Source organism: Pinus tabuliformis, chromosome 8 (assembly GCF_031772625.1).
Source record: "Pinus tabuliformis cultivar Carrire ecotype Pingquan chromosome 8, CPIR1, whole genome shotgun sequence".
NCBI lineage: Eukaryota > Viridiplantae > Streptophyta > Pinopsida > Pinales > Pinaceae > Pinus > Pinus tabuliformis.
The window spans coordinates 1,025,468,896-1,025,480,785 of NC_142294.1; the positions used below are offsets into that span (position 1 = coordinate 1,025,468,896).

Genomic DNA, 11,890 nt, shown 5'->3' on the forward strand with positions numbered 1-11,890 from the left:
GTGACGGAACCACACATATTTTTTCGTGTTTTGGGATTTTTCACATAAATTTTGAAAATAAATATATAGATCAATTTTACATGTGAAGTACCGTGGGGTACCCTGCACCCTCATTTCAAAAATTCCTGTCCTCTAAGGATTTCATCAATCACTCTTTTAACAGAATCAGATTTTCATGAAACTATTCCCACATCGAGTTTACTCCCACACCTCAATGGGAGACTGATATATATCCATCAATCAAAAATATCCATAAATGCCTGAAATCTCAAGCCCTTGTAGAGAATTCCAATAGCAATTATACAATAACAAAGCCATCTTTAAAAAGACATTTTGCCACGCAATCATCATGTATTTTCGAGCACACTGAATAAATATTATTGTACTACAGATGAAGCATGCTGAATTTTAAATCATGTTTGTATGTAGCGCAAGCAATGCTTCATGTTAAAAATAATCACTTGGAATAGAAAGACTCTTCTAACAGCAAAATTGAGAAAACTAAACAACGCTAGATTTCGAGAATTGCAGTCCGTTAATTAAATGATACAAAACAACTTTCTTGAAGGAAAATTGCTGTGCTGAGCACTGAAAATGTTGAAGATGCCGCAGGTGAATGTTGACTTAACCATAAAAAAACAGGCCACAAACATGTACAATCATGAATTTATGTTTCCCCTCAATGGGGTCATAAATCAATAATCGAGCAAATGTTATATGGTTGTTTCAACCAGGTCAGCTACGAATCAATATACTATACAAAAATTCAAAAATGAAAACAAACAGTGCCAAATCAGCTGAGCCAGGATAGCTAGCACGGTTTGTGCAATCCGTTGCCAAAAATATTTGATCCTACAACATGGTGATAGTCAACAGGTTGGAGAGATTTGAAGCTCCTCAACAGTAAACTTATTGTTTCACGATGGGCTCCTTGTAATTATTTTCTTGGTCAGAAATTTTTTGCTCTGCTGAAATATTGATGTCTCTTCTGCCAGATTGAGTTGACAGTCTCATCATATCAACATCAGAGTCCGGAATTTTGCTGAATTGCTGTTTGAAAACTTCATTTGTGTCAGACTGAACATTCAATCTTTCTTTGTACTCCTGCATTTCTTTTTTGTACCTTTCCTTGTCCTTCAATCCAAAATCTTGATAAACCTGCAATCATAAGGCAAAATCCTCAGCTATGTCCTGGAGCCCGCTAATGCATGAAATTATGTCCTATGTGCCCGCTACATAACACAAAAGAATTTTGTCTTAGCTTCATTTGGAAGAATCCTAGAGACACCAAATGCACATCAGACCAATATCTTACCCCTCTTTCCTCTTCACTGAGTTTATTCCACAACTCCCCAATCATTTTGCTGATCTCTCTATCCTTATCAGGATGCAACGCCTTCAGGCGTGCATGTTGCTCAGCGAAAAAGAAGTTATAACCACTCCTGTTTGGCTTTGGATGATTAGGATCCCTCTTTTTTATTCGCTCCTTTTTCTTCTTCTGGCAAGTACTGTTTCCCGGAGCTGCAGTATCAAAAACATTTCTGTCTTGCAAACAAGAAACGCCTGCAAACTGTGCCCCTAAACTTTCAGATGTTTTGTGATATAATACTCCTCTTAATATATCTGAACCCAGCTTTACAGTTACAAGGTAACCATACTCAAACTTCCCATCAATAACTCCTGTTACAGGTTGATCCACTGAAGATGTGGGATCAACTATCAAAGGGGAGAGAAAAGGCCAAGAGGTGTCAGTCCGTAGGCAACAGAACATTACAATATAAATTATTGTTATTGCAAAACATAGTAATACAAAAGAATGAAGCAGAAACCTCCAACAATTGGGAAACCTCCAACAATTGGCAAGGGCAAACTTCTCTTCTTTCGCTTCTTGACTTCTGGTTGCTTTTCATCTGAACCAGGATGGGCAGATCCATTATCTGATGACTGAGGAACAGGACTTACAGTAGACTGAGGAGCTGCATTCAACATAACAGTACTAAGATAAAATAAAAATAAAAAAAAAACCAGGTCTGATTTGCAATAAAAATGAGTTGTAATACACTGAATACTCAACATACCTGCAGGAAGCTGACCCTTCTTTTGAAAAAAGTAAACATGTTCATAATAACGAAGCAGGGTCATATAGTATTTTCGCAAGCCAAATGATGCACTGGTGGTAGTTGGAGCAAAGTTGAATGCACATGTTATTTCCTTCCATTTTCTGTCTTTGATTACCTGCCAACACGAGAATGTTTCAGAGACTTTCTCGGATGCTATGCAGCTTATATCACATACTACCAAAAAGCAATATGAAGCTTAGGGGAACAAATCTTGCTGCTGCAATAACAAATTTGCAGCAATTATCACATATATTTTGCATATAAATTTTCTGAGGGAAAATATCGGAATTAAAAAATAATAATAACTTAACAAAAACAACAAACTCAATACAGAATAGGCAATAAATCATTTTATTTGTCATTATTTCAAGATCATGTACCATAGATTCTGATGATGCAAGTTTAACACACTATAAAAGTGGTTGTGCAATCGAGTGTTATCCTCACCAACCGTGTTCTCTTATTGTAAGTGAGATGACAAAGCTTCACAAGCTTCCATGGAACCCAATTTACACTAGGAATCATGGTCAGAATGAGGGGAAGAGCCTATCCTTGGAATGAGGGGAAGAAACCAGTGGGCTTCCCCAAGAAATACAAATAAGAAAAAAAATTAAAAGAATAAAAGCAATCAAACAAATATCAGATGACAACAAAATGGAATATAGATTTATAATGAAAGGAAGCATAAAATATAATCTTAGATAAGTATCACAAGCTGCTTTCCATTGGATGGTTATACAAGCAAAATATTCAGACCGGGAAGAAATAAATGAATGTGTATTATGAACAGGGAATTGTACTTAAAACCCAATAAAAACCACTATTGGAAACTCTCTAGGCAGGAAAACGTTGCTTGGAAAACTCAAAACATTTCTCAAAGGCTTGGGATTGTTGTAAATGACTTGAACCCGAGATGAATCAAAATGAGAAGAATCTTGCCATATAACCACTTCTGAGAAATAACAAAATGACAACCAGCCCAATATAATGTAATAAAAGAACAAGGAAGCAGCCTCAACAAGAAAAAGAATAAGGAAATCTTAAAGGGCTGTCATTTTCTGTCCTAAAGAAGAAAGACTTTACTATCTATCACCCGATGTTGAGTGGGGAGATCACAATTTGGCATATAAAGCAACTGCAAGCTATAAATGGCTGTATGGATATCATTCATGAGATTGATGGGCTTTAAGGTTTGGATCACTACACAGCTAAATTCACAGGACATTTGCCAAACTCGTGCCCAACACATGCCCTCACAGTATGCCCTTTCAAAAAAGAATGTGTTTCCTGATGATATGGATTTCAACAGCAATGTTGAGTTCACACCAATGTTATCAGAATTGAACCAGTTGTCAAACTGGTCAACCCCAAAATCAGGAACTGGACCAGAACCACAAAAAGATGAGGATTACAAATTTTGAGAAAAACAACATATATATTCATGTGTAACCATATGAATCCAAACCATTACACACAAATATGCAAGTTTCTCATGTATATAACAAGGGTGCATATAACCAAAATAGCACAAACTGTAATCCATCTCTGAACCAATAACATATCAACAAAGAGGCTCTAGATGGCCTCTAGAGTCCAAAGAAAATCATGCTATATTGGGATCCTCATTGTCAATATCACCCTCTAAGCATTAAAATAAGATATAAAAAGCTTAACATGCCACATTGAGATTTTGTTTGAGTGATGGGTACATTTTACCAAGGGTAATGACAGAGGAATTCAACAATCATTGCCACCAACATCAAGGAGAACAAAGGGCTTGGTGCTCTCAATTAAATGCTAGTTCCAAACCCTCATGCATGACAGAATCCAATGGAAATGTTGCAATCCCCCAATCCTGAAATCCTGAAAATTGTTAAGACAACAGGGATTTTGAGCAAGATCTAATAATTTAACTTTCTCCATATGAAATCCAAAGAGGTTGGAACCACTCAAACATCCTGAAACAATTAACAGTAATGTTAAAAATTTAAGTAAAAGAATGAATTTAAGAATTTAATATTGGTAGGGCGCTAGGGTTGAACATTAAGCTGCCCCACTCATAAATTATTGTTTAAAAAAATTGTGTTCCGAGGATCCTTAATTACATTGTATGTAACCAGCTGATTCCATACTAAACTAACCAGTTCCATGAAAAAAGGCCAGTTCAGTACCAAACTGAATTTTTCCAGTTCAGTGCCACTAGTTAAATCAATTAAAGACTGGAAACGACCAGACCAACTAGTTCAACCAGTTCCAATCTGGCTCTGATAACACTAGTTGGCATTAGCCAACTTGGCTACTCATGCTAGAGACAGATACTCTTGATGATGGTGATCCTCTTGAGGGGTCATCCTCCACACCAACAAATGCAGATATTGGATTGGATATAGAGGAAAATGGAGGAGAGAGGAGTGGAAATGACACTGATTTTGATGATGATGACATGGAGGACTACTGACAGTCATGAGCTGTGAGATTCTTCCATCTACAGTTCTAGTATCTACCCTATTTTGTATCTGTCATTAGCATTCCCACATATAGCAGCAGTGATTCAATATCTATGAAATACATTCTGATTTGATGACTTAATGAGAAAACTGTAGCTTATGGTTATAATTTCTTTATGTTTGCCATTTGATCATCATTGATGTAGTACTAGTTGTATGATTGAATTTGTGTCATCACCATGTAAATGGTGGACACTCATATTTCCAGGTCCTCTTTGTCCCATGTAATCATGTGCACTGTCAAGTGATTTTGCTGCACAGATATATTTTCATTGCCACCTGACCTATATACAGCCAGCATAGAGTTGTATCCTAATCATTATTCGTAATCAATGGTTCTGTCTCAACCAGACTTCTTAAGAACACACTGATTTGAGTTGACAAATACCAGTTTCAACACAATGTCAAAGTATTTGAAAGCATTCAAACATTAAATCAGTTTTCCCTGAAAGGAATTTCATGACCGGTAAAATATGAAAGAAAAGTGCCAAAACCCCTATTGTTATAACACCCTATTGTTATAACAAGAAGCATATTATGGCAGCGGGTAGCCCTATTTTCTATGAGCACTTATCTCCCCATTTGCATCAACCATAGCATCACAAACTCCAAGAGAAAAAAAATTATCCGTGGGGAGTTTTAGGAGTTGTTAAACACTGAAAACATAATCCTAATCTTCAACTCTTCTAAACTTTAGACAAATATTGCTAAGGACACGGCAGCTTGAAAGCAAGAACCTCAAAGAAATCTGCTCAGTAACAAAAAGTGAATGATGTAGGACCTTCTAGATTGCTTAATACATTGTGAACATTACCTAATGTATATCAAATAAACCACAATAATTGAGTACACAGGAAGACAATTGTTAATATAGTTGTGTGAATGTATACCTTTTTCCCAATGTAAATCTCATGCGATTCCCCCCTCTTCCTAGGAATATTTGGAAAGAGGATGGCCCAACCACCAACCACAATAGCAGCTAGATGCCCCCCTCTTCCTAGGAATATTTGGAAAGAGGATGATCCAACCACCAACCACAATAGCAGCTAGTAACCCCAAGGGACTCAGCCAGATTTGAACCTGTAACCTGTGGCTGTCAACAAAGTGCCTTGGGCAAAGGTTTCAAGATCCCCCAAGGGACTCAGCCAGATTTGAACCTGTGACCTGTGGCTGTCAACAAAGTGCCTTGGGCAAAGGTTTCAAGATCATCACTCAACTGCTTGAGCTAAACCTTTTGGGTTCAGAGATAGAGTATAACTGGGGTACCCCTTTAATTAATTAAAAATAAAAATACTACTTTTTATCATATCTGTCATGCAATGAATTAACTATGACTGTTGGGTACACCAGCAAAGATCCATCTTAACTTTGTATCTATCAAGTGCCAAGAGGAATCAAATCTCTCAAGATGTGAACCTCTTTTTCAGTGCAGTGCAGAACTTGAGGAAAGGTTTGCACTTCAAGAGAATCGATGCATTTGATCTATGCTGGTTCTTACCAATGTTGTTAAAATCGCGATCGGGATTTATTCGGCGCCGGGAAAAAAGCGGAAAAAATCATAAAAATCGAGAAAAAAGCGGAAAAAATCGTTTGGCACAAAAATATTCATTTTTTTTCAATTTTTTTAATATCTAAACCATCTACAACATAAAATAAATACATTGACACATAAATATGATAAAAAAACTAATATATAAGATGTTGAATATCATTTCTAGCGCTAAAATCACACATAACATTGAATCATGTCCTGAATAGTAAGTCCTGAGTCCCAACTCAGCCTCAAAATATCAACAAAAAATACAATAATGTATCTCATCATGTCATAATGTCATATACAATAAAATGAAAGTCTAAGACTCTAATCCTATTGATTTCCTCTGCCCCTCTTGCGAGAAAATGTCACTGCTTTCACTGATGTCCTCCGCGCGGACAGCCAAATGAATAAAAAAAAAATCGATTTTTGCATATAAAAGCCCGCTGCCCGCGCCAGTAGGGATTTTTTCACAAAAAATCCCGATTTTTTCGAAAAAATCCCGATTTTTTGAAAAAATCCCGATTTTTTCGAAAAAATCCCGATTTTTTCGAAAAAATCGGTATAAAAAAAAATTGCGATTTGATCGGGTTATCGGGATTTTAACAACACTGGTTCTTACTAATATTATTTATATTTATATAAATCAATGTGGAAAATGTCAAGTTGGGATTAAATCAACAAGGGTCCAAAAGTTGAAAAAGTCCTTAAAGTCGGGAGTTTTTTGAAAAAGTAGGCAAAAAGAAAAAAATACAAAAATATTCATATTTTAAAAAATCCAGACTTTTTCAATAAAATCCCGATTTTTCCACACTTTATAAATCTCTCTCTCTCTCTCACATATATAATATTTCTTTAACATGTTTTATATTTTTTTGATTTGATTTTTTTCTTGTGATATACAAAGCACTGATGATATATATAGGATAGATAATTTAGGGAAAAAAAGTTTGCTGTAAATATTGAATTTTTATAAATGTAATAATTAAATTTAAATATGAAGTTCTGAAATATAAGTTACAATTATGAATCTATATATATATATATATATATATATTACCTTTTAATATATATAAATATTTTTATTTATATGTCTATTAATTATTAGTTCTGAAATATTATGGTTATGAATATGAATAATTATTATTTTAATTTATTTTAATTTGATATGCATATTATGATTTTTACATTCATTTACAGACATTACAACATCTACCCCACATTGGGCTGTAAAGTTCCTCTCAGCCGAATAACATATTAATTATTGGGTTCCACAGCCAAGCTGTGGCATGCCCAAACAGTATCCCACAAATCCAACTTATTCAAGAATCAAAACTTGCAAAGCTCCCAACCTTTTTCCTTCCCTTCTTATTTTTAAAACAGAAGCTACATGCACACTCAGAAAACCAAGTTTCCAAAAATGTCACCCAAACACCCATCCCGCATCTGTACCCATGAACCCTAGCACATATGCAAATATCCTATATAGACTGCAAAGTATTAAACACAGGTGAATAAATTTCAGTTAAACAGCACCTGGTTTGAGTGCCAAAACATAGAGAACGTGGCACTCCTGTTACAAGGAAAGAATACGGTTATTGCACAATATTTCCATTAGAACCAACTTAAGGGTGATCACTTATTCAGGACCGAAACTACTGCTGCACTATATCAGTACACCATACACTCCAAGTTCAAGCCCATCTCCGATTTCTCACATATTCACCAGGGCAGGTTGGGAATTTAGGACAAGGTAAGAATTGAAATAATGATTAGCCATCTTTGTTACATGGCGACAAAACAGGGTTCAAGAACTGCCAAAATTTAAAAGAAGAAATCAATGCCCAAGAAAGTAAACGTGTGGAAAACAGGGTCCAAGAACTGCCAAAATTTAAAAGAAGAAATCAATGCCCAAGAAAGAAAACGTATGGAAGATCTAAGAACAGAAGATAAACAATATGGACAGTAAGAAAGAGACCACATAAAAGCTGGCATTGATGTTTGTAGTTTACTTACATAATCAGAAGTATCTTGTTAAAATTAAAGGAAATTCAGTGAGGACTTGGATATAATGGTCAAGCGTTTGGATTTTTCCTATAACTGTTTTTATATAACAAGCTATAATAGTCGGATAATTTTCTGTATGTCTAAAGCTTCAATTATGCATTTGTTCCCAGATTTCACAAAATTAAGACTCTGATTGTGTTAAACTGTAGCCATCCAAAATAGGACTTTTCTATTTCACTCCTGATTATTCAACTAATTTTGGTATATTTGAAGTAACTCTATATTGTCTATTTTATCTGCCTCAATATGAAAGTACTGCGAATTACTCGTAAACATCAAGGTATCATGGACGCCTTCTAATCCTATTATACATATAATATTATAAACCTTGGCACTTTAAACTAGTTTTAGAAACTTTCCCGATAAAAATATTAGGTGAAGCATTTGTAAGGGCTACACAGCAACTATAATGCATATTTAGACACCAGAAAAGGCTAGTTTTCTAATATTCAATTGTGCAAATAAAACCAGAGTAGCTCTTACATGCGAGTACCTGACAATGTAGTTAAGAGAAAAACGCTAACCAAGTATTCCAACAAAACCAAACCCTTGAATTAATAGGAACAAAATAGAGAAAGGACCAAAATTTTATTACCTTATCAAGGCCACCACGAGCTGTAACCTCAATATAGAGAAGATGCAAATCCAGTTCCTTGCCTCCAATAGTTGGGACCCTAAAGGACAGCAGGACATTTCAAGATTTTAAAACCTTTAAAGCTCCATTTATGGCAGTGAATTTAGAAAATTGATGTAAGAAGATACAAATGCCAACTCTACAATTCTGCTGCCTGCAATAAACCTCAATACGAATATACAATGTTTAAAATATGGTCCTTCGCGTGAGACCCAACCACATTTTGCATCATATTTACTATAACTTTAAAGCTCAGCCTGGTGAGAAGTTACAAAATAGAATGGAAAGGGCTAGTGATTTCTGGCAATCCATTTTGCGAGGGAGGTTTCCAATTGCATCATGGAATTATGATAGACCTACGCATCTCAACTGAACTCTCTACCTATCCGGTAACGATCTGTACATTCAAAGCTGGATCTAGTGAAATGGGAGTGAACTCAACATTTTTGCTCAACCCTAACTTGCTTCATATTTTACAAGCACAAAACCCAGAATTAGCAAAGGCTTACTATTTTCTCCCAGACCATCTATTGCTTCTAAAGCATAAAGAATCAAGATCATGTTGATCGCTTGTAGGAATGAAAAAAATCTATATTCAAACAACGCATAACTGCACATTTTCCTAATCATGAAACCCATTTTTATCACATGGAAGAAAGACCTGGCAAGTCCCTCAACCCCGTCTTTCTTTCTCATTTATCAGAGATTAAAAGTTGACATTTCATAGACACAGAATGATATCTTTTACCAGTTACTCTGCCAAAAATAGGGTCATAACCAAGCTAGAGATTCTCCCAATTCCTGTTTGCTTTATGTTTTCTGTTCAGAATACCATCCAAACTGATAACATGGGGCTGAGAGAGGCAAATCTGTGTTGCTTATTTTATTACTTATCATGATTAATCAACCCTGCACTAGAATTCATATTCAACTCAGACACTAGAATGGTAGAAACATCACTTTGGTACCGCCGTTTTACATTAAATTCGACTAACCCAACAAGACCCTCTGAAATCATTATCGAGTCAAAGCCCAATAGAAGTGGTTAAAACACCAAACCCAGAAAAAAATATTCCCACATAGGCTAAAACTGATGAGGCTTTTCATTTCATCGTGCATACATCACCCCTGCCTAAATCTAATTTAATGACCATAAACCTTTGAAAAAGTAAACATACATTTGCAAAAACCAAGCAAGCCCCCTGATCGGTTTCAATCTAACACCCAGAACAGTTCGACCGCATATTTATTTCATTCACAAAAACCCACTGATTTCATAAGGACTCCACTCCAGCAATGCATTTCATATTGGGGGAAAAGAGTCAGGAGCCGACAGAACCGAAGGAGGAACAGGCCAAGAAAGGCACTTAACATTTAAGAAAGAAACTCGTAGAACTATCAAGATTTTAATGAAACAGTGCACCCACCCAAATGAAGATTTAAACCACCCAACTAGCGGCTGTCAATACCATATATTAATCCATGCCCAAACAGACCATCTACATTACAAATGCATACATGCTTTCAAATATAAAGCGCCAATACTTCGAACCCAAATGAAATACTTACATGAATTTGGTCCCCAGAGCCAAATGGAACTTGTTGAGAGTGTCGAAGAACAGATCACGATTGGCAACGACTTCCTCATGTTTGAAAAGCCGTGAGGGATAGAACCTGCAACCTCCTGCCGACTGAGGGGCGGGCAAGGGCAAGGGCAGGGGCTCACCCGGCGCTGATTGCAACTCCCCTGTACGCGGCTGACTCAACGGCCGTTGAACAGGAGGGGGAGGATGGATAGGTATAGCATGACCAGTTTGGTGTTGGTGATGCTGCTCCGACATAGTAAAAATTATACCATTCACCAACTATAACTATATAGTGCGTTTCTTTTTCTTTTTTTGATTTACAGGCGGATGGAACAATGTTTTAGCTTTACGCTATCACCCAAAAAATTTCATAAAATCTAATATGCTCACCCCCTTACTATTTCCTTGTCATTCATGCACAGCCTATTCGCATGCTTACATCAATCAAAGGGAAAAAAATATGAATAGAAACGTTAATAATAATACTGTCTCGTCTCGTCTCATCTCATCTCATCTGAGCAAACAAACCATACCAAATATCGAACTCTAGACCTTAGCTTGCAGAAGGCGAGGAGGATGAGGAGGAAAGGCAAAGAAAATAAAATAACAGTTTATGCCAAAATCAAAAATCAAACAAACAGAAATCAAAGATAGGGAGCGAGTGCATTGTATTGTATGTATAAATAAATTCATTCTCATCGCCGCGTGTATCCTAATAATGACCTTCGATTAAAAAGTTAATAAATAAGTATGACCACTTAACTAAGGACACCTTCCCACTTTTTAATTTATTAAATGTTCTTTTCTTTTTTTTGGCCTTTTGATTAGCGAGTGGGGGCAAAATATATTTAATATATAAATGTTGTTTATCTATGTTTTGCCCTAATTAGTTTTTTAATTCAACTAGTTGGATTTTATCATTTCATTTTAAGAGGGGTAGTTTAGGGTTAAGTCGGACCAACATTGGTGCATGGTTAGGTTTTTGAGATTAGTAATCCTATTCTTTGGGTTTTCTTTCCGGGTAGGTTTATGAGATAGCATTCCTATTTTTTGGGCTTTCTTTGATGTGTGGTCGTTATTCAAAGTAATAACTATTATATTATATTAGTATATTTCGTTATTTAGGTTTCGTTTTTTACTATAAAAACAATTTAATCCAGAAATCTTATTAAAATGAAAGTTAATAAAAAAATTCACAGAATAACATTACAAAATAAATTCATAATATAAGTGGTTAAATTGTTATACTTACCCACTTAACTTTGTCAATTTCAAATGGGAAAAATATATCTTACTCATTTTTAATGCTTCCTCTTAACTTACACCATACTTAATAAAAATATATATTATATTGAATTAGTAAAGTTATGTACATGAAATATTTTTATTTAATTATAAAAATATAGAGAATTAGTTTCTCGAAAGTTTTAGACATTAGTGTT

At 35.4% G+C, this 11,890-nt stretch overlaps 1 protein-coding gene across 2 annotated transcripts; it reads right to left on the reverse strand.

The window, feature by feature from the left end:
• Positions 1–492: 492 nt before the first annotated feature.
• LOC149238870 (high mobility group B protein 9-like) lies at positions 493–11,105 on the reverse strand. 2 transcript variants are annotated; one of them, XM_089373211.1, is made up of 6 exons: positions 10,432–11,105; positions 8,824–8,902; positions 2,079–2,235; positions 1,848–1,976; positions 1,316–1,716; positions 493–1,158 (listed from the first exon to the last, which is right to left on the reverse strand). In XM_089373211.1, exons 1-6 carry the CDS (start codon positions 10,701–10,703, stop codon positions 910–912), a joined length of 1,287 nt encoding a protein of 428 aa, XP_089229337.1. In that variant the 5' UTR covers positions 10,704–11,105; the 3' UTR covers positions 493–909. The 2 variants fall into 2 exon arrangements, with proteins under 2 accessions (XP_089229337.1, XP_089229336.1); XM_089373210.1 differs by having other exon boundaries at positions 1,830–1,976; positions 10,432–11,104.
• Positions 11,106–11,890: the final 785 nt, after the last annotated feature.

Excerpts from the sequence above, each read along its gene's own strand:
- LOC149238870 (XM_089373210.1), bottom strand. The coding sequence starts at position 10,703 with ATGTCGGAGCAGCATCACCAACACCAAACTGGTCATGCTATACCTATC. Across the intron at positions 1,977-2,078 it reads GAAGGGTCAGCTTCCTGCAG|CTCCTCAGTCTACTGTAAGT; the intron begins GTATGTTGAGTA and ends TGTTGAATGCAG. Across the intron at positions 1,159-1,315 it reads TCAGTGAAGAGGAAAGAGGG|GTTTATCAAGATTTTGGATT; the intron begins GTAAGATATTGG and ends TTATGATTGCAG.